This window comes from Drosophila biarmipes, chromosome 2L (genome assembly GCF_025231255.1).
Source record: "Drosophila biarmipes strain raj3 chromosome 2L, RU_DBia_V1.1, whole genome shotgun sequence".
NCBI classification, from domain to species: Eukaryota; Metazoa; Arthropoda; class Insecta; order Diptera; family Drosophilidae; genus Drosophila; species Drosophila biarmipes.
In genome coordinates this window covers 15,892,490-15,914,618 of record NC_066612.1, presented here as the reverse complement: position 1 = coordinate 15,914,618, position 22,129 = coordinate 15,892,490, and the positions used below count along the sequence as shown (strand labels likewise).

Genomic DNA, 22,129 nt, shown 5'->3' with positions numbered 1-22,129 from the left:
GCACAATCAAAACGAAACTGCTGACCAGCATCGATCTCTGACGAAGACGACGAATCGGAATCGAAATCGGAATGGCCATGGCTAAGGGAATCGGAATCGGAATGGGTATGGTATACACTGAGAGAAGTGAAGATGAAGGTCTGGATTGTGATGTGTTCTAACAAGTTTTCCAAATTATAAGGTGAGGCCTTTTAGCTAAATCTAAACGTAGGTAATAAAACTAAGCTCTAATTTAACTATGAGTTTATGAAAAATGTATAATTTTTAATATAATAAATTTTTACTGAGGATCGGATAACTCTTATAAATATGGGTGGTTTCATTAGTTTTTGGACGTCTAAAAGTATGCAGCGATTAAACAACATTTAACGTTCATAAGCCCAATAGCCGCTTTTAAATATTTTTGTTGCATACTTTCTGACACCTTAATAAGTGATTTCGAAACTCTACATTTTTCGTGAAACCGTAAAACAAAGCTATAATTTTTTTAAGCATAGTAAATATTCAGTACAATATTTAGTTATAAAGTATATTTCTCTGCATAGAAATGGAAACCGATTTGGAAGTGCTGTGGGCCATTAAAGTGTGGATGCTGTCGCCGTCGGGAGATGGAAAACGGGGAATCCGAAAAGGAGAAAAGGAGCTATAGGGTGAAGCCCGCAGCCGCAGAGTCACCGACATGGTAAAAATTCATGTTTGCCAATGTGTCCTTCCAATAGTTCGATGTGTGTGAGTGTGATGTCCTTCTAACTTGGTGGTCCGTCGTCCTATTTACGTTGTCGTACTCCATGCATTTCAATCACCAAACACAACACAATTTAAATATGCTGATTGGGTGGCTGAAATTTCAGTTGGTCGTCAGGCTGGCCAGCCTCGCCAGGGACATTGTTTTAGCCCCCTCGCCGCCTGGGCTGGGGTCATCTTTAATTGGCTCTGACCATCGCCTGTTGTGTGGCACTATCACCCCAACAACCCCTGCTGCTGTTCCGGCGGTTGCCATAAATTTTGTTTATTGATGAGCTGCATTGAACAACCACATGTGACATTGCTTAGCTAAAAATAATTTAATTAATTTTTGTTTGCGCTTTTTAGTTTAAACTTTCGTGCACACTGTTGACATGCGAAATGGCTTTTTTATAATTGGTTTATATTTCGCAACGGTGCCCGGGATGTTCCCCCTTTGGTTTTGCGGAAAATTGGTGCTTGAAATGGAAGCTGAAAATACAATTATAAAGTGCTTGTGCTGACAGTGTTTTTAAGGCTCCTCGGTATTCATCGTTGTTTTCCACAGGTACTTAAAAGTGTACTATTCATATTTTAATAAAATAACTTGCTTATTTTGTAAATTAAAACTGTTAACTGTTGATTTTAACTTTACGTTGCTGAACTTTATTTGTAAAGTAAAAAAAATGTAATCTCTCCATTTCATTTTTTCTGAACAAATCTAACATTTGGCAAAGCCAACATAAAGTAGCTCTCTTCTCTATTTCAATCAATCTGAGACAAAGAGAAGACTTATTTAAAGAAATCACAAGAAATCGTTGAACGTTTTCCCCGTTGGTCAAAGAGAATGATCCGAATATACACCTCTGATTTCCCCAGACAATTGGAGGAAGGGTTGGGTTTCTGGGGGAGAATTCAGCGGAGGCGTCGCTGTCAAAAGTCATTGAAACAATTCGAAATGACAACAAATATGGAAGTCGCCCAGAGATACAAGGCAAACACCTACCCACACACGTATAGAAAGGAAAATCTGCCAGTGGGCGGGAAGGGGTGGTAGGAAACCTGGGGCGCACGAGGAGCGAAAACTGCTGACAGTTGCATAAACAATAAAGGCAGTCCCCAAAAAGCGAACCCAGCCAGCGAAACGAGCCAGCGAATGCGGTCAACATCAAAAGAAAGGACACAAAAAAGGAAGGAAGTAAGGGAAAGGGGTAGAAAGGCGGAAGAAGGGGCCGTCGAAAAGAAAGCGAAACGAAACTAGCACTGAAAACTGCCAATGCAACACACATACAACGTGTGGCAATTGTGGGAGTGGCTTCCATAACACCGCCCATCCACCGATTTCCACCCATCCCACCCCATCCCATTCTCATCTCCATGATGACTAGAACAACAATGTGACATTTTTTCCGCTTTGACGACAATTTCCCTCGCGGCACAAACGGCAGCAGCAAAAGCAACAGTAGCTACCAGCAGCTAGTGCAACACCATTGCCATCGTCACTGCCGAAACTAAAGCTATATGGCAATGGCAACTTAACGATACAACAGATGTGGAGGGTCCAGAGGACAAGGAGATATTTCTGATCAGGGGTCGAAATTTAAGATACTCTTTTAAATTCATTTCAGGTCTGTAAAAAATGTACTGATCCATATACAATGTTTTATAGAACTCTGAATTTATCAGGGATTAGTACCCTTCCAGAAAATATACTGTTTTATATATATTTTATAGAATTAAATTCTATAAATTTTCCGAAAAATAAAACCTTGCTTTATATGTACTATATATTTTCTTTTAAACTAAATATATTATAATTGAGTTTTGGGTTTTTTCCATTTACTTCTTAAATACGTACGAGGCCCAGAAATCTGCCTGCCAAGTATGAATATTCTAGTATACCCTTTTACTCTACGAGTAACGGGTATAAAAACGAAATGTATTCAAAAGTTAACTAAGCCCTTCGAAAGGACATGGCAACTGAAAGTCCAGAGATGTAAAGGATGTATATCCACATCCACACGCAGTGTCGCCGGGCAAGAAGGATGTGCAAGGAGCACTCTTCATTTCACCATGCCCGCCTGCCTTGCCCGTGGATCACAAAAGCACGAAATTGATTGTGTAAATAAGAAAACGAAAATGTCGTTAGTTTACGTTTTCCGCTGACAAGCTTTTGAAACTGGCCAGAACCCAGATACCAGAACCCACGACTGGGAAAGAGGGGAAGACGTACTGGGAATGCAGTAGCGAATAAAATCGAGATGATGCAGAGAGCAAATGGCGTTGGGATAGACAAAGAGTGCGACGAAATTAAAAATGGAATTTACTCGTTAGTCGCATTTCCAGTTTATTGCCAACTGGCTTTGATGCGAGGCATTATCGGTGAAAAATTGATGGCTGCCGCTTCAAAGGAATCCCATCGATTGCTGGCGAATAGAGTGAAAAATGGCACAGAAGCACTTTAGCCCTGGCAGACGGAGTCTATCAATAAGTCAAAAATGTACATAATCCGAGATGCATTTGTAGAGCGAATACACGAGAATAGCATTGACTTTTATTTTGCTGATAGGATTGAACAAATTCAAGATGCAACAGACAAATACTTTTCAGACAAAATATAGACAATAATAAAAAAGAATACCATGTTTAATTTTTCTAATATTTGTAGACGAGATTGGATTTAAATAAAACACTTGGAATGCTTTTAAACCACCTTGTTATTGGGGTCAGCAATTAAACCATTTAAAGCTAGGATCAGGAAAATCGAGCCAAATTGTAGCACCCAAAAAAATGAAAGCTAAACTTTTTGCAGCAACCACTGGGGTATCCTGCCAAGCATCTCCTTCATTCTTAACAGTTTATCAAAGACTGACCATCGACCTTGGCCGCAACTTAAAAGAGCAATGTAAATGGTTGAAGAAACTTTATGAAAAAACTTGCTGAGTGGGAGATAGAAAATTTAACTCTGAGGAAGTGGTCGGTGCGAAAAGGACCGGAAACAACGGGAAGTGGCAAGCAAATAATTTAACTATCCTTGCGGTGTTTTCTGCTAGTCGTGGCGGCTATCCTTGAACCGGCTATCGGTCAGATGGTTTTTCAATCGCCCTCCTGGCTAACTCCTTAATGGGGCGGTGGACCTTTTTGGAATTCCATAAGAATTGTTCCGGTTCCCGAGCTACTGTTATCACTGAGAAAAATATGATGTATATGAATTTTTATTTTATTTACACACGGATAACTAGAAAATCTTTCCGAGGAATATTAAATGTTAGGTAACCAGCAAGATATCTAGGTTTCTTTTTTGCATTGGTGACTCAAATATCTTTATACAATTTTTAAATACTTATAAACTATTTTTGAAGTCCGATCTTTTTATTGAATTTCTATTCATTTAAAAAAATATATTTTTTTTATTTAGGTTAGAAAATGCTTATTTTTGATGATATGAACTCAATATTTGTAATATTTTTCTTTATGCACCACCCCTTCCACGTTCGATTCCCTTTGCCGCCACCAATTTCTGGCACCAGTTCAAAGTTGCCTTTGCAGCTTGCCCCCCGGAATTTCCACGCCCCCGCAACCCCTGGCTGAGGCTACTTATGCCCGCCGCCGCCTTCCAAATTGAATGAAAGCACATTTTGATTGAAAAGGAAATTTACGGTGAACTTATATAGACACAGACGGGAACCACAGCAGTTCACAGGACCTGAGGCACCTCCTGCATGGCTGCTTTAACAGCCAATGTAGCGTTGGCCGTCGCAGCTCCCGGCGGATTTATCAGTCAATGTTGGAAAATTAGTTAACGGGTTTGCCGGAAACTTTTCTTTTTTGCACGCCAACTTGGCCAACAAGTTCGTTTCGCCCAGAAAGGAATTTAAGGCTCAGTGTCCACGAAAAAAGGCTAAATGTGGGCAGGGATTTCTTTGGTTTCGTTCTTCGGAAAATGTAAACCTCAAGCGTTTGAAGTTGATGCCCGAAATTAATTTAAGGTTGGTCAGAGGAAAGCTTGGTAATTAACCTTGAAGGGAAACTGATTTGGCCCAAAACTTGGGTTCAATAGCACAGCAATACAAATTTAATGTCTAAGACTAAGAACTTTATTTCACACAGATATATATTAGATAGTTGGCGATTATGGTATACATGGTGTGTTTAAACTAAATCTACTATATAGACACAAATTATTTTATAAGGTAGCTACATTAAGTTTTATAATTATGCGTGTGGTGATTTAGTTTGGCTAAAATTTTTTACTTGCGTGCCTATATTTGAAACAATTTTCTTAAAGCAGGGATTTTAACCAAAATCTTTAGGAGTTGTTGTGTCCTCTGTGCCCTGAAACCTTTGCCTATAAAATAATAAATCAATGTAACAGTCATAGTTTTCTGTTTGTATATATATTTCAATTAATTGCTCCTCCTTCTTGGGCTAATTTTATAGTTGGTAGTTTTTAATTTAGGTACTTCTTGACATTTTTGACACATAAAAGATAGGTATATGAAATATATATTCTTTGATTAATTGATACCTTACAAAGCACATTTATTGAAATATATTTGATTGTTTGACGTCGGATTTACTGTGAAATCGTTTTTTTTTTTTTCAATAAGATTTTATGCTGCATTCAATTGGTTACAAAATAGTTGTTTAAATCATAACTCGATTATTTTCTAACCTTAAGTTTGGTTCAGTAAAAAATGTCTAGCCATTCAGAACGGAAAACTTGTTTAAAAAAAAACGAATTGACAACAAATTCGACGTTTTTTGATCATATTTGTAAACTGTTGGTGATCTTAGTTTGACACTCTATTTCGACTCTTTATCCTGCTTAAAACGTATCCCTGCAAGTTCCCTTATTCCAGTATTTTTTTTAATAAGCCACCAAAAATATTGGTTTTGTATTAAAGCGTTGTCACTAAGTGTACTGCCCTTTACGGTAATATTTGATATTTTTGTTCAGCCGTATTTTTATTATTAATTGAGGATCGGTATTCCTTAATACAGCTTTACCAATTTTTCTCTTGCTACGTTAGTATACAGAATATTATAAATTTGTTGATTGTAATTTTTTTAATGTAGTGTGCACTTTATAAAAATTATATTTTCATTAAAAACATAGTTACATTACATAGAAAGCAACAATTTTTGAAAATTGAAGAAAAAATCCTAATGATAGGAGATCTGGATATTTTCATCCGGTTATGATCATTAAAACTGGATAACAGTAACCGGCTTTCTCAAACATAAGTTACTGCAAAGGATTATTAACCCATAGTAGTGGAAATAAATAATAAATAAAACTGTAGTCTACAAAAGGTTTGAGCATTGGCTCCATCCGTAACTCTACAAAAATTGTGCCCACGCTTAAACCCTTACCCAAGACAACCACCGCCGCCGTCCTTACTGAGACACAAGCCAAAAGCCGCCGGCAATTGTGGCAGCTAGTTCTTGTTTGAATTTTTGGCTGTGGAGGCCGTGGCCAAATTGGTTGCCGGTTCTTGCAGTGCAACCCACTGTGCCGTGGCATTTTTGGCGCGGAAAATTTCCTCAAAGAATATTTTTTCTTCGGTGCGGACTTCCGGAGAGTTTCCGATGAGAGTGCGACCCAAAATTTCACTTGAACCTGCAAAAAAATTAAAATTAATTAATTGTTTTTTAATTTATAAATGACTAGGCTATTTTTTAAGTTTTATGAGCTATTCTAAAATATTTTTTCTAATACTCAAACATTTTGGACATTTATTATAAAGCATGTAATCTTCGAACTTTAATATATAAAAGTTCCGAAGTATATTTATTTTATCTATGATGTACATATAAAGTAATGAGAAACATTTATAAAAAAACGGTTATAATTTAAAAAAATGGTAAGAATTAATGTATTGGTTTTGAATAAAATTGTAAAGTGTAAAACATCGTGTTTTAATTTAAAAGTATGAAACATGGAAGAGTCATTTAAAATGATTTCTAAAAATATTTCTGAAAATAATTTTACAAGTGTTTTTATTTTCAAAAATGTATGAACAGTTTAATCACTCACCCAATAAGCCATCGTGGACCACTGTAAATTCCAGCACACAATTTTTCAACGTTTCCTTCGCGACATCGAATGCCAATGCTTCATTGTAAACTGGATTAAGAGTGCCCCTCTGAACGCCCGTCTTGCGTTTCTTCATCTTCTTGCCACCGGGTCCCAGGAGAGTAACCTTCACATACGGATCCGAAGAGTTTCGGGCATCGTCCACAATTCGAAGATTTCGGGCCTTGATCAGGACCACCATCAAGCGTTCCGCAGATGGCAAATAGGCCAGGGACACCATTATGTCACCCAGATCCACTTTCATATCCTGGGCCGAGGCGGAGCTCAAGGGGGTCCAGAGCTTCAACTGTTCACTCAGATCCAAATTGGCCAGATGCAGCTTGGTTCCTCCGATACAAACGTGCCGGGAATAGGCATCAAAGTCGTACAGTAAAATCTCCAAGGTTCGTTTGTCAATTACTCCGGCTGTGACTTCGAACACAAATTGCTCATCGAAAACTGGAGAAGATTTTTCATTATTTAATAGTCTTAAATATGTTCATTATATTATTTTATAAGTTTATTTTATTGTGTATATCAAATACCTGGGTTCAGTGTCCTCTTGTGAATTCGCGTCTGCCAAAAATTCTTTTTATCAGGCAGAAGTCGGACTTTGGCGTAAGGATCGGCTGTTCCACTAAATTGTCTGGGCTGAAGATTCTGAGCCTCCAGTAGTCGAACATTTAGCAAGCCACCTACAGGATCGTAGCCAATGCTCACATGCAAATTGCCGCGGACTTCATTAAGGGAAACTGGGTTGATGGTCTTCGGCTGAGAGTGCTTCAAAAAGATGCACAAATTGGATAATTTTTAAGAAAAATGGAGTTTACTTTCACTTACGCTCCTGTACAAGGTCATGTCAATTTTAGTGTGATCCAATTTGGCATTCATGGAGGAAACTCTGGGACGACTCGGGTGCATGGCCAGGACCACATGCTTATCGGACCTGGCGATGGGCACGGAAGCGGTGGAGCAGTAGGACAGGGTGTTCGACTTCAGGCTTCCGGTGGGCGAAGTGGGAGTGGGCGGGGCCGACTCCTCGGTGGTGTTGGACACTTGTTGCTGGATGGCAGCCGTCGAGGTGACCGAAGCGGGTACCCAAAAGGCCGGGTCATTGTCCTCGCTCTTCAAGGATATGGGGCTGAGGTTGCCGGCATTTCCACTGCTGAATTTCCCACGTGGCACCTCGTTTATGTTGTCAACATTGTAGCCCACGGCACCGGCTACCAAAGCCTCCCTGCTGAAGAGAAACGAAAACAATTGGGGGCGTGATATACGGTTAGTACCACCAAGAGTGCTTCAAAAACTCGAACTGAAGACGGGAACAATTTGGAATTATCCTACACAGCTTTTCCATTTTCGCAATGAGAATTGTTTCACTTTTTTTTAGAAGGAAATACAAAATGCTTTAATAAGAGAGCGGATTTTCTTAACTTGCGTTAAGGTATATGGTGAAGAAAACACATATTAAACCACCAAAAAAATATCATTTATTTAGCATTTAAAATGTAATACTATTTCTACCAAAATGACTTCCTTTGCTTTTAAGCTTTTACTTTAATTCTAAAGAACAATTACTTTTTTTAAGGACTTACCTCTGTTGATCCTCATCCTTTTCGTTGGCCGACTCCAGGAGATTCTGTTCAAACCAGTTCAGACGATAGCGTTTCGAGCAGGTGGTGTAGAGGGCAGCCCCAACAGCCGAAACCACCAGGAAGGACACTGAGGCATAGACGCCAATCTGGGCCAGTGAAATGTCCTCCTCACGTATTACAATGTCCATTTCTCTGGCTGCGAGTGAATCTGTAAGAAAAAAGGCAACATCGATGGGTCAAAGAATGCAGCAACTCGTTCCTTCATGGCCCAAGAGACGACAATGCGGGTCAATTACTGGGCCTGACCCCACATCGACAGCTACCCACCTGCCTAATGACACCCAAACTAGCCATAAAACATTCATTAGCAAGTCAGGACCCCGGGATGTGTGTCTCATAAATAAATCAAGGCTCGGGGCCCCACGTCCGACATTCATCTTCTCCGCTCGCTGGCTTTGTGGGTTATTAATTGAGCGGCTTAAGGTGGTGGTGTTTGTGGGGCACCGCAAAATCCTGACCAACGGCACGTGCTCCCAGTTCCCCTCCAGCTTTAGGGGACCACCAGGAGGACAATGAAGGGGCCGTCCGGGGCCTTGTCTTTGTTAGACCGCAGCCACACAAAATTGCCATAAAGGCGCCTCGGCCTCGGTTAGTTCGCAATTAGCCGAGCAAACTGCCAGGTGACCCCGTCATCCCGGGCACCCCTACAAAATTCTCCAAATTAAACCCACACTTAAACAAAAGCGAGGGATGTGAGCCACTAAACCTATTTAACCACTGTGTGCGCATTTTTATGGTTATTTCGCTTTTTCCTGAAAGCATGACAGAAGACAAATAAAACTGTTGGTTTTATACAATGAATCTATTTAAAACTTTTAGCTAGTCTTAACAACTATTTTAACCATTTTGAAATTGTAATTAATTTTTGAAGTACACAGCCATGTGTGTTATTGTTTAAGTCTTATAAGCAATTATTATTATTATTATAAATTTTAAGACATTTTTTGAAGCATTGCTATTTAATTTTTCGCTGTGCAAAAAGGAATGCAAAGAACGCCCAGAACTGCCATCAACAAGATGAAGTGTTGCCTGTTGAAAAAGCAAAAATGTATAACGGACTTGTTAATTAATTTGTATATTTATATTTGAAAGCCACCTTTGGATGATTCCTGCTTTTCCTTCTTCACCGCTGACATTTCCTCCGCCCAACCACAACCCCTTTTTCTGCCCAATTTTCAGCAAATTTACTTTTCTCTCATTATTTATTTAAGTCCAACTTTTGTTTTTGGGTCTACGCTTTCTTTTATGGCAATTGCATGCGGGTTCAATTCCCCGTTGCTGCTTGGGTTCCTTGGAAAATCTTGGGGAAATGATTTATGTTCCCTTATGCGAAAATAAGTGAGTTTGGGCCTGGCCTTAATGTGTCTGCTTGGGAAATTTATGAAATTAGTTCTAATTTAAAGTCTGACAGTTGCGAAGATAAGCCGCTATCGCAGAAGCCAGAGCCGTAAATTAAGTGAAAAGCGCTTGATGTAGACATTTCCAGTGAAATCTATTTGCCAGCCAATCGCGCGTTAATCCCCTGGGAAATATGGCAAAATGCCAGCACACTGATATCACCTTCCGTTCTTCCAGCCGCCGCACAATGCAAATCACATATAACCCAATCAATGTCAAATTGAGGGGATCGCAAAGCCGCGCCCCACATCATCAGTCAGTCATTCAATCATTCGAGGTGTCCTTTTGTGCCTGCATGTCCTGACACTCGCAGCTCGCGCAAAATATTTATCGCGGCACGTGTGGCCTGTGGTTAAAATGATTTTTTGTTACCCTTTCCGTGAAAATTGGTAGTTTAAGTTTTTTACTCAAGCTGAAAAGTAATTTGATTTCTATAAAAAAATAATATATATATATGTATAAGCCATAGCACACTTATTTTAATTGAATATAAAACCAATCTGTTGGTAAATAAATCCAACAGGGAACCTTTTGATTGACCAAAAGTAGAAACTCATCCGATTATTGTGAATAACCCAATTATATCCAAGGCCCAGCTTAATAGCTTAGGTAGGCTAAGACCTTTTGAGGGTATTTTAAAAAGTGTCTTTTCCATGGTTTTGTACGCCGAGGTCCCTGGTTGCCAACATGCATCATTTCCGCGTGTGTGGGCCTGTGGGCACAGGGATTTTTTGCTCCTGTCATAAATTTTAATACAAAAACCGCGCTTGGGCCCTTTTGGCCCGGCCGTCTGGCATTCGGTTGGCTTTGTAAATCATTTTGCGGCTTTATCGTGCACATTTTCACTTTTCGCTGGAAACCCTAGATAAGGCCGCACTACTTCCGCCTGTGTTTGCGTCGCAGCAAAGTCAAGGCCAGAGATGCGGCCCTCCAAGTCCCAAAGTCCCGCCAATGTGTTGACAATGTGCGACTAAAATTAAGTTTATCTAATCGATAAAATCAACCGCATGGTTCATTGCCTGCCTGGGAAAAACGGTGGGTATGTGAGGGCCGGCTCGTTCCCGTGATTTCCCCCAGACTCAGCTGGCGATTTCATCATCGTGGCTTAAAAAGTTAATAGATAAAGATGCCTTTCAGCGGACTCAGCGCCTTTGAATGGCGCAATTATGGCAAATTATTCTCATTAGTCTAATGAAGTGTTTTGTGACTCAAAGCTCGAGGAATGGCCCCCAGTTGCCATTCTACATTATTCTTTGCCAAATCCACACCCTGCTGAGAGAATGTGAACAATTGCAGTCGTCAGCAAGCCAAACACCCTATTATCCTGTTGCTATGGCAGTTTGATAAGGTGAAGTCTTTACTTTTTTTAAAAAGGCCTTTAAACTATAGAACACATGTCTATAAATCCCGTTTTGTATGCTTTCATAACTGGGTAAGTATAAACTTTTTTCACTAGCCGGAAGTAACTTTACTCACAAAAGCCAGCTTTATTAATTCACTAAACAAGTTCCATCAAACTATCATTTTTCTTCGACTTCCGGAAGCACTTTGACCCTATCCTTCCTGCCTTCCGTGGCTATTGTTCGGCTTATCCTGCCGTCGAGTATTGCGAAAACACTGGCCAGGTGCTGGTTGCACACCTGTGTCCCTGGCAACAGTAATTAGATTACGACATCGGGACCACGAGGATGCGCGTGTTGCTGTTGCACGGCATTGTCCTGGACAAAGAGTGACCAGAAAAAACAGTAGAGTTGCAACATGCACATAAGGAAAAAGTGCAAATATTAATAACTTTGTGGAGAAGTTTGCAATTAAAAGGGGGTTTCACGCAAGTCCCTGTGGCTTAGAAATTATTAAAGCTTGCATTCATTGCACTTCTAATTTCAAAATATCTTGTTGCATACTTTTGGACACCTTAACTTGCATTTTCAAGGTATTTGACGACTCTAATGATTTTATGGCATATTTAAATTATGCAAATGCTTTAAAAGTGTTTTATTTAAAACAATTTAATTTCACAAAAACAATTGAAAGTGATTTTATCATGGCCATTGTTGTAGGAGAATTTCTCATAACTTTAATTGATTTTGTTTCGTTTATGTTACAGGAACCCAGCCCAGTTAAAAAAACAAACTTATGAAGGCTCCTGCCGACCTGGAATCCTTCAGCCCCCGGCCTTAACTCATCCAGTGCAGTTTACCCAGGGTCCCTCGAGCAACAGATGAAAAAACCTTCGGTGTGCATAAACAAGCAGCAGAAATGAAGCCAGCATGCACGGACCGAGGCCCACGATGGCGTCCAGGAGACAGAGCTGATGGAACCGGAGGTCCTGGCCGTCAATAATCAGGCATCAGCAATTTGTAGTGCGCGCCATAATGACACAGTAGAGGTGCTGTTTATCCTCATCAGCAACATCATTATCATCAGCACCATCATCCTCGCCTTGCCCCCTTCTGAGGCTCCGGAATGTGTCTGTTTTCGTTATCCGAGTTGATTGTCTACCACCAATGGCATCGTCAGTTGTTGTCCTCCAATGTCAATGGGATCAGCGGGCAAATTGAATGCTGTCCCCATCGCAGTCCTTGCTAATTAGCCATCAATGAATATTTATGGCTTATGGTGGCGTTAAGAGGGACGGTCTAAAAGCAGCTGAGAACTGGCTGGATCCAGGGTAAAGTTCATAAATAGATTAGCGAACTCAGCAGATTGAGGAAAACTTGACATTAAAAGGTTAATTCTTCAACGAATTTTGTATTACACGAGTTATACAAGTAAAAGCTTTAATGAATTAATTGAATGGGGATAATTAGTTAAGAAAAAATCACTAAGTTTTTAAATTCCCCAGAGAGGGTGCGCAAATACTGTCTGCTCTAACTAAAACCATGGCATGAAAGTTTTAAATTTGAAAGTTTTTATTTTATGGGTACATAAAACAGAAGTCAAATATCCCCTTAAGTCCGCAAGTATAAGCCATTCAGAAGTAAATTCCTGCCAATCCTTTCACTCTCATTTGCAAATGCTCCAGAGCCCTCTATATGCGATAAAAGTGGAAGAAGAGATCCCATTAAAATCAACAACCATATGTCAATTCGCCACAGGCCATTAAGCCATGGGACCCAACCGGCGGGGCACAGAAAATATTGAAAATAAGAAACACAAGAGGCGAACTGAAAAAGCAAGATAAACAGCAATTTAATAAAGTGACCCAAAGTTATGCGCCTCCAGTCTAAGGGCGAGAGCATAAAAATAAACAATAAAACGCTCATTAAAACGCTGAAAATGCCCAAGAAGTAAACAACGGAAAATGTTTACATGCGCACTCAGGAAGGCAAAAAAAAAATACGACGAAAAAAAAAAAGGAAAAACATGTCCTGGCGTGGGCCACGGAAATAATAAGTGTGATATTAATACTTGTGTTCGCAACAAAGGGAAAGCCGCCCAGAAACCCACATAAAGGACCCCGTGGTGGGCCAGAGGCCAAAGAGCTGCCAATAACTCAACAAGTTAACAAACATGGCTGGCTGGGCGCTTCTTTATGGCCTCGTCAATGTTGCCCGTAGCTTTGGGCGACGTTTTTGCATTAAAAATGCATTAATCTTTGGACACGTGATAAATATTCATGGCTCTTCGGCACCCAGAAATGTCTATAATAAATGCACTTCTTAGTGCAGCCTGTTGACTGCCTAGCACGCAATACTCGCATTATTCGAGGAACGGAATATACGTTTGTGACGAAGGTCGCTCGATTCGGCTACAAAATGGAGGTCGGGGGTCACGGCCACGCACGGGCTTTTCAAGGACATGCTTGTTGTGTTTGAGTGGCTGCCAACGTGGCCAACGAGTCCTGGCTTCTCCACCAGCTTGAACCGCCCGCGGCTCACAAATTCCCAACGAAATCCTCGCAATCTTTTCGGAACGGAACACGGCAAATTGGGCAAAGGATCCCGCATATGTTCAAGTACCCATTTCGCAAACGCTCTCGACTAATTAAATTGAAATACCTCGGCTTTGACGGAATTTATCACAGCCACTGCACACCGCAGAACACGTGCCGTATACGCAATGTAATCAGTAATCAGCTGTAAAGTGGCGATGTGGGTATCGAGAATAACTCTGGATAAGCGAAAGGGAAACTCATTTTTAAAGCAAACAATTTTTCTGGATCACGATTTGGTTGCATAACGGGTGTGACGTAAATTGGGAATAAGCTTTGCATATTGCCTGATACAGCACTTTTTTGAATTTCCTGATATAACTATGCTTCCAGATAACATTAATAGAATTGAAAAAAAGGGAACATTTGTACAACAAATATTCAGTAAATATGAAAACCGGCAGAAAGCATAATATATTTCAAGCTTGAACCGACAGCCAGAAAATGTTTTAACTTTAATTCCCCAAGTAGATTAGCCTAATTTTCTTTTCAAAAACATTACCATAATTTTGTGCGCCAACTCCCACAATAATACCAAAGATCGTGTTATGCCCTCCTACATTTCGCACACATTTCACAAACAATTTCAATCTGAATTTTCTCCAGAAAATTGAGAAGAACTTTTCACAAGACCATTTCCAGGAAAAAATCACTAGCTTAACTTTTACAATAGAAGTTTGCCAGCTTACATTTCCGTCTCAGTCTAGAAAATCAATTTTGGTTGCTCAACAAGTTCGAATTACATTGGCCCGACACAGGATTGTCCAATAAGGATTTCACTCCGACTTCAAAGCGAACAAAACCCATAAAATATTAAATGGCTTGTTTTCCAAACGTGTCTTAACTATTTTTTCGGATAATAAAACCGAATTTGTATGCAAATTGAGTTGACATGGATCAAACAGCTGTGTCAGCACTTACCCGTTTGAATATGTGCAAATCGGTGACACAAAGCCGAACAGAAACTGTGCAAACAATTTTCTTATTCAAATTGCTGCATGCAATTTTCCGCAACAATATGTTCGCTCAATCCTTTCGACGGTCCAACGTGGCGTATACGCAATTTGCTCTACACGGAGCAACGCATATTGTGCGTGTTTCGGGCTCTTAACGAGTTTGCGAAACAATTTCCTTATTAGCGGGCTTTCATTTATTTTTAATCCAATAATCTCCAGCGCACACTCCTGCCAATATTTCAAATAACTCTATCCAAGGAGAGAGATAACTGGAAGCGTCTGAATTTCCCTTTTTTCGGTTCACGCGCCTCAACAACTTGGTCAGAGCGTTGCTGAAACTCGACTGTGTTGTTGTTCGCCAAAATTACACGCAGTTACCCGATGTCATGTTCCATCAGACCCACACACTCGCAGCCAAAACACAGATATGCCCATGGAAACACACGAATGCAAATGGGAAACTTCGAGTCCTCAAAGGAAGAGCCTGTTAGGATCTCTAATGTAAGCGATAATTTTTTAAGGCTAATTAATATGATCTCCTACTGCTCAAGCATTAAGATAGAATTTTTCCATTAGGCAAATATTTTAGCAAATATATAATACTACAGGAAGGAAATCCATTTTACACGAAAGCTTCGTTACGAGCAACAGCTGGCACATTTTGTAAAAAGCCCGCGAAATATAATAATCATACGTTTGCCGGCAAGCTTTCGTGTTCACAAAGCTTTCCAGGATTTCAGAAACTTAAGGAGTTGCCAATAGGTTTGAATATTTAAGTTAATAATTTATTGGTAATATAGCTTTAACTAGGGCTCCAATTTTCGTAATCATTGTGTTTACCTTTGAAATAAAACAAATGTGCCGTTTGCAGATAGCATTTCTTTTAAAATAAATTAGAATTCACACAATTATCAAAACAATTTTATTACATTTATTTTGCCAAAGCTAATAAAGATTGTGGGTATAATATAAAGAACATTTTAATGTCTGTTTGGTGGACCCAATTTTATTTATAGAAGTGATCTCTTTGAGAATCATTCAATATTAAGATTAAAATTAGATTTAAATTTCTTGGATGGAAGTGAGTTGTAGGTTTCACTATCAACATATTTCCGGCCGTGGACTTGACAATGTGTTTGAAGGTGAATACTAGTATTTTCTGGCTTATCTCAAGATTTTGCAAAAATTTGTCAGAATTAACCGTAGTCTCCGCCTAGTACATTTCTAGACTATTTTGATAACACTATTCACGCAAAGATTACAGTCATACATAAGTCCGGGCTTTCCAAAATAAACTGACGCCTATTTTAGAATCACTTTAAATGGCAATGATACCCCAATATGGCGGTTCAGCTTGAGCACCAATTCTTCTTTTTTTAGTTTAATTGTATTTAGCTCTTCATGATGATATTTAAGACCAGGGCGTCTACCACATTTATCCCTCAAAGTCAAAGTCATTTCGTAGTACTTTCGATTGCGACTTTGAAAATTTTTGCGGTTTTAGATCGAACTTGATGATGCTGATCTTAACACTGACTTACTGGGAGATTGGATTTCCAAACGCTGTAAAAACCACACATCAAACTTGGACTCATTAAAAACAATAGGCGTTCAATAACAATTGATTTGTGACGTCTTTAATTTACTTTAAATAATGTTTTCCCTTGTATGTTTACTTTTCTTACTTCAACAATATTTGTTTTATACTGCGTAGTTTAGACTATTTTCATAGCTAAGCAATATTTACTATTTATACAACGGCGGCTCTTCCAATGGCAATTTAAATAGTCTGGCTTATTTCATCAGCCCTTTTATTTCGCTACATTGATTGATTAAACATACTCACTTCATAGTAATAGTTCAGATAGTTCAAAAGCGTGGCCGCATTTCAAAATTCATTTCAAATTCAAGTTCAAAGTTGTAGTCGGCGATAATACTGAAGTCATTATCTCTGTTCCCATTAAATGACTTCCACAAATTAGAACAAACGTCAGAGGCGTGACAAAAATTTTCATATTTGGCGGAATTAAAACGCATTTAAATAAAATTTTAAAAATATATGTAAGGAGTACAGGCTATTAACCCAAAAAGTATTTTGACAGCCTTAATGACTTGCAATCAAACGGTTCGAGAAGATGTAATTGATTGTCCCGCTGCACGTTTGACTTGTGCCAATAAATCAATTGTAATGCTGATAAGCCAGTTAATAATTTCCCTTTTAAATAATTGTCGCCCATTAAAATTACAAGTTGGCAAGTAATTAGCTCATTGAGCGTCCAGTTTGTAAAGAGAATAATACTATTTATGCTCATCTGCCGAGCATACTGGGAAGTTGAGTAATAAGAGTGCGATCGCCCATAAAGTGATTATGACACAATCTCCCAATCTCAGTGCAATGAAAAGCCCTCCCATGAATATGGGTGCAAACAAGTTTATATGTTTTGCATGATCGATCTGTGGGGGCTTCGTTTCTCTGGACCCGAAGCCTTATCACCGGGGCTTCGGCTCCATCGATCGACTCACGTGTTGTCATTTATAAAACGATTACAATCCAAGGCATGAATGACACTCCAGTACCGGTGGCTGCACAAGACACACAAGACCCCAGAAAAACTGGAACCGAAACCGCTCAAGCAGAACTCAACTCGAATCGACTCCAGACTGTCTGAAGAGGTCGTGCGGCATTACAAATCGCTATATCAAATATTGATACAAGTGAAAGTAATCATTTACAAAATGTCATCGGCGCTGACGAACCTCTTGCAATCGCTGCGCATTGTGCCCTTGGGCCACGGAAAGGCCAGTAACCAAGTCGTGGTCATAAAGGAACGAGTGAAGGTGGAGGAGCTGCCGGAGATCAGTTTGGAGGAGGTGGCCCAGCACGACAGCTTCGATGACTGCTGGGTGGTGATCTACGACAGGGTCTACGACGTCACCCACTTCCTGAGGGACCATCCTGGGGGCGATGATGTCATCATGGATCACGCAGGACGAGACGCTACCATCGCCTTCCACGGCACAGGACACTCAGGAGACGCCATCGAACTGATGAAGGACTTCCTAATTGGCCAATTGCCCGTCAAACAGCACATTTTTCGCACTGGCAAAAACAAGGTTTTGTCCCTGGGCATACCGGAATAATATAACTATAATGTCAGCCGATTTAGCGCCAAACGCCTTCGACGCCGTCCTCCACGTTACATGTCTATATGTTTTAGAGTATTCATTGATTTTGTGTCTAGTTTTAATCAGCTTTTTTCGCATTCCGCAAAACTGCTTTCGCTTAATCATCAAAAACCATTCAGCCAACTATGTATATTTATATGATGGTATATACTTTGTCAAGACTTGAAACGGATCTAAGATTAAATTATTTAATTGTGACTGAGCTTTTTAGTATGCGCCGATTAAAAATGGCTGGGTGGGAATTATTTGGATGTGTGAAACACATTTTAAGATGACTTGTTGAAATTTTAAATTATTCAGAGAAATACCTGTTCGATTTTTTCATTCCTATATTTTTCTCTCTGCTTATAGTCTTTTTGAGACTCTTTCTACTTCAATAATACTTTATTTAGTAATGCTCATCTTACATATAGTGGTTGACATCATATAAATGCTCAAATAAGAAATGCTTATGACAAAAATAAATATCACTTAATCGATTTTCACTTGGCTGCTCTGAGAAGAGACTGTTTATCAACCTCCTTTCGTCTGACTAGTACACAAATATTTGGCATTTTCGTTTCAATTGACTTAAAAATATTGCTTGTGTATGGATTGCTTAACAGTTTAACCATGACTTATACTGGTTCAGACTCCTATTTAACTGCTGCTGGAGGGCGGTTCGTTGTGAGGTCCTTGGAGAAGGGCCTGCAGCTTGGCAGCAGCTGGGAAGGCACCCAAATCTAGCGGTGCTGCTCCCGTGGTGCTCTGTATATAGGCCAGCAGTCTGAAATTTAAAAATAACTGTTTTAAAATTCAATTTAAATTATTTAACTATTATTCTTACCTTCTCAACTCTTCCAGAGCGTTTTGCTGCATGAGAATGTAGTTCTTGGCCAGCAGCAAGGTGGCTATTTTCGATAGCTTCCGAACGGAAGGCGAGTGGGCATAGGGAATGACACTCCTTAGCTCGTCCAGGGCATCATTCAAATCGTGCATCCTCCGCCGCTCCCGGGCATTGATATTCAGCCTCACAGTCTTTCCCTGGCGATTTTTCTGCTTGCCATTGTTGGAACCACTTCCACTGGCTGCACCACTGGACACAGCCACCGTGGTGGTGCCACCACTTATGGCGATGGCCGCAATGGCAGCAGCCGTGGGACTCAGTGGTTTCTCCGGAGCACTTGGTCCTGGTTTGTTCTCATCGGTCGGTGGCTGGGGCTGGGACATGCCCATTCCATGGGCATAGAAACCACCCAGACCCACCGATCCAAGTGGAGTTCGACGGCCGGGGACGCTTTGAGGTGGACTGGCCGCGGGCGCTGGATGCTGGCCACCCAGCATATTGGCGGTGGGTGGTATGGGCATGTGTCCATGGTTGGGGAGACCGGGAAAACCGAAGGCCAGATTCGAGGGATCCATTTCTATTTATTTTTTGGTAGTTCTTCCAGCTCTGAAAAAAATTGTTGAAGGGATGTGTAATCTTTTGGAGTAGTCCTTGCGTCTCAAAATATTTTTTACAGGGTTGCAAAGGGATGTATGAAATAGGGGTGGATTTTGACAGCTGTTTGGTGGCTCCCACTAGCGGGGATTTTTGAAAATACTAGCTTGCCGAAGCTACAGATAGGTGGAGAGTTTGCTGTTTACAACATGTTATAAAATATTATTTTTAATAAATAATAAAATTAATTTAGACACTGTTTTTAAACTAAGAAATCATTTTAGAGCCTATTTTTTAACTATTTGCCTTTCATAAAAAAATAGATTTTATGTTCATTTATCTGCTTCGTCAAGCTTTACATAGGTGGCGCTTTGTACTAAACCAAGTTTATCGTACCCTTTATTTTTAGAGTAAAAGGGTGTACTAGATTCGTCGGGAAATTTGTAACAAGTAAAATAAAAAGTTTTTTAAATCTAGGAATAATCTCTCAAATCGGGCCATTCTTGAAAAAGTTATAGGCAAATAAAATGCGACTAAAGGGTAGTCGATAGTCGATACCATCGACTTTGGCCATCTCTCTTGCTTAAGGGATGTGTCTGATGCATTCGATTAAATCCACTTTGTAAACATGTTTACTTAAAGTTTTTAATACAAAATACTGTTTATAAACTATTAACTGTTAATGCAACGGTAATTCATATTTTTCCATATATTAAACCAAACGTTTCAAAAAATCGTTCATCAAATATGCAAAATCACCGCAGCACTTATTCCACTTTCTGTTCATTTATGGCACACTTTAAGGATTATTTATTTAAATAAACCACAAATCACAAGTTCTCTGGTGTATGAAAGAGAAGGAAAGTACCGAGAACGAAAAAGAATTGGGGATTTAAACAATTTAAAAATCGCACGCACCACAAGCCAGGCAAAAAATTAAAATGCGGCTGCTGTGTCAGAGGACGCAGATCCTGAATCGCAATCGGATTCGATGCGCGAGTGTGAGGTGCCCGGCAACAACAGAGGCGACCGCGATTTTGTGGTGGGTTATAGTAGTCGCATAACGATTTTCCGATTTTTCTCTGCTCGCAATCTCTGGCTCTCTCTGTTTTTCATTCGCCCCGTCCCTTTCGCTCCGGCATCTCGGTCGATTATAAATTTGTTGCCACCGACGCCACCGTCACCGTTTGGTGTTAATCTCTTTCTGCAGCAGGAACATTATGAGGCACTATATAAAATGTGGGTCGGGTGTCGACGCCGGTGGTTGACGTTTAGTGGTTGTGCTTCGCATAATGCAGCATCCACAGCCATACACACAGCAGTTATATTACCAATACTCACAAATCTGCATGACTCACAGTCGCTGCACGTGAAAAAAATGTTAACTTCTTCTAAAAAATAAAAAAAAATGTAACCTAGTTAAATTAAATCCTTAATAATACGGATTTTTTTAAATTAATCATTAATAGAAAATATTTCTTTTATTCTGCGGCAGCTAATAGAAACAAACACATTTTTAAAAGTAAAAAAAAACGTTCAGCATTTAACATTTTAACACGTATAAGCCCTGTTTTTGCATCTACAACTTTTGCTAATTTTCTCTGTGTATTAGGCTTTGCATACTATTCCAAACCCGTCCACACGGATCATTTAATAGAGTACTAAATACATAGATTTTCAAAAGGTACTGCTATTAAATACCTTTAATCAATAAGTGATTTCTAAACATTTTAAACATTCAAAATTGTATATAAGCTTATAGGTACATCCTTTATATTTTTGTACTTTCAAAAGGTTTGCCCATGGCCACACCTTTTCTTCAGGTGTAAGAAGTTTTTAATGCCTTTGCCCTGGCTGTCCGAAAATTCATTTCTCTTGTTGTTCAGGACTTTTATCGTTTCGCTCCTTTTCAACCCCGATGGCCTAGCACCACCCCTCGCCTCCTGGGTGCCCCTGGCCCGCTCCTTTGTCTGTGATTTCAATTTCCATTGAAACTGAATCTAATCACATGCTCCCTGCCTGCTGATCCTGGTCCGCCTGCCTAGACCTGGGTTCCCGTCCTGGGGGGTTGAACGGGGAACGGGATCAAGGAATATGGCCATAGCCCGTGCATCACGGCACAGCGCCTATATAGCATACACCAACCATATAGCATAGCACAGAGGATGCCGCATCTGCACGGCATTCTCGTCGTGAAAGAGTGTGTGCGTGTGCGAGTTGCCTGGAAATTATGGTATCGCATTGTTCAAAGTTGGAACAATGCCATAAATGGCGCATGCCAAATATTTTCGTTGGCAAGGCATACCCTAGGAGAGGGTATGGAAAATGCTCGGAAATCCAGCCATTTCTTACTTATTCGTGAGCAGGTTCACATTACTTAGATATAATCACGGCATCACTTAGATTGTTGAATTAAAATTATATACTACTTTAAACTTCTAATAAGTTGAGACCCTTTAATGGCATAGTTTACATTTGATTTTTATACTCTTTATTATTATCTTTAAAAATTTAATTTTTAAAAATATTGCTAACTTATCATTTGTCTAAAGACACTTTCTTTATAATATTAAAACGAATTCTAACATTTAAAAAGTCTTATTCCTGATAGCCAGTAGAGTAAATTGCAAAATGGGGTTGTCCAAACTGGTAGTATTTTTCATATATTTACCTAGAGCTGTTTCGCTAAAAGTTAAATATTTTGAACTATTATAAAACAATGTTTTTTTACGACCCCCATTCATTTTTTAAAATAATGTAGACATTACTACTTGTACA

At 39.7% G+C, this 22,129-nt stretch overlaps 3 protein-coding genes across 5 annotated transcripts; 1 reads left to right on the top strand and 2 right to left on the bottom strand.

The window, feature by feature from the left end:
* Positions 1-4,797: 4,797 nt before the first annotated feature.
* On the bottom strand, positions 4,798-16,733 carry LOC108034125 (synaptotagmin-5). Of its 3 annotated transcripts, none has more exons than XM_050885159.1 (6): positions 16,592-16,733; positions 8,398-8,605; positions 7,643-8,042; positions 7,348-7,582; positions 6,764-7,261; positions 4,798-6,346 (listed from the first exon to the last, which is right to left on the bottom strand). In XM_050885159.1, the coding sequence occupies exons 2-6, from the start codon at positions 8,583-8,585 to the stop codon at positions 6,165-6,167; spliced, it is 1,503 nt and encodes a 500-aa protein (XP_050741116.1). In that variant the 5' UTR covers positions 8,586-8,605; positions 16,592-16,733; the 3' UTR covers positions 4,798-6,164. The 3 variants fall into 3 exon arrangements, with proteins under 3 accessions (XP_050741116.1, XP_016964402.1, XP_016964403.1); XM_017108913.3 differs by lacking the exon at positions 16,592-16,733 and adding an exon at positions 14,711-15,072; XM_017108914.3 differs by lacking the exon at positions 16,592-16,733 and adding an exon at positions 14,711-15,072 and having other exon boundaries at positions 7,643-8,039.
* A 570-nt stretch (positions 16,734-17,303) lies between these two features.
* Positions 17,304-18,129, top strand: LOC108034128 (acyl-CoA 6-desaturase). Its single transcript, XM_017108916.3, has one exon. It carries the CDS (start codon positions 17,308-17,310, stop codon positions 17,884-17,886), a length of 579 nt encoding a protein of 192 aa, XP_016964405.1. The 5' UTR covers positions 17,304-17,307; the 3' UTR covers positions 17,887-18,129.
* Positions 18,130-18,296: 167 nt separating this feature from the next.
* Positions 18,297-20,544, bottom strand: LOC108034126 (class E basic helix-loop-helix protein 22). Its single transcript, XM_017108915.3, has 3 exons — positions 20,270-20,544; positions 18,758-19,363; positions 18,297-18,697 (listed from the first exon to the last, which is right to left on the bottom strand). Exons 2-3 carry the CDS (start codon positions 19,330-19,332, stop codon positions 18,571-18,573), a joined length of 702 nt encoding a protein of 233 aa, XP_016964404.1. The 5' UTR covers positions 19,333-19,363; positions 20,270-20,544; the 3' UTR covers positions 18,297-18,570.
* Positions 20,545-22,129: the final 1,585 nt, after the last annotated feature.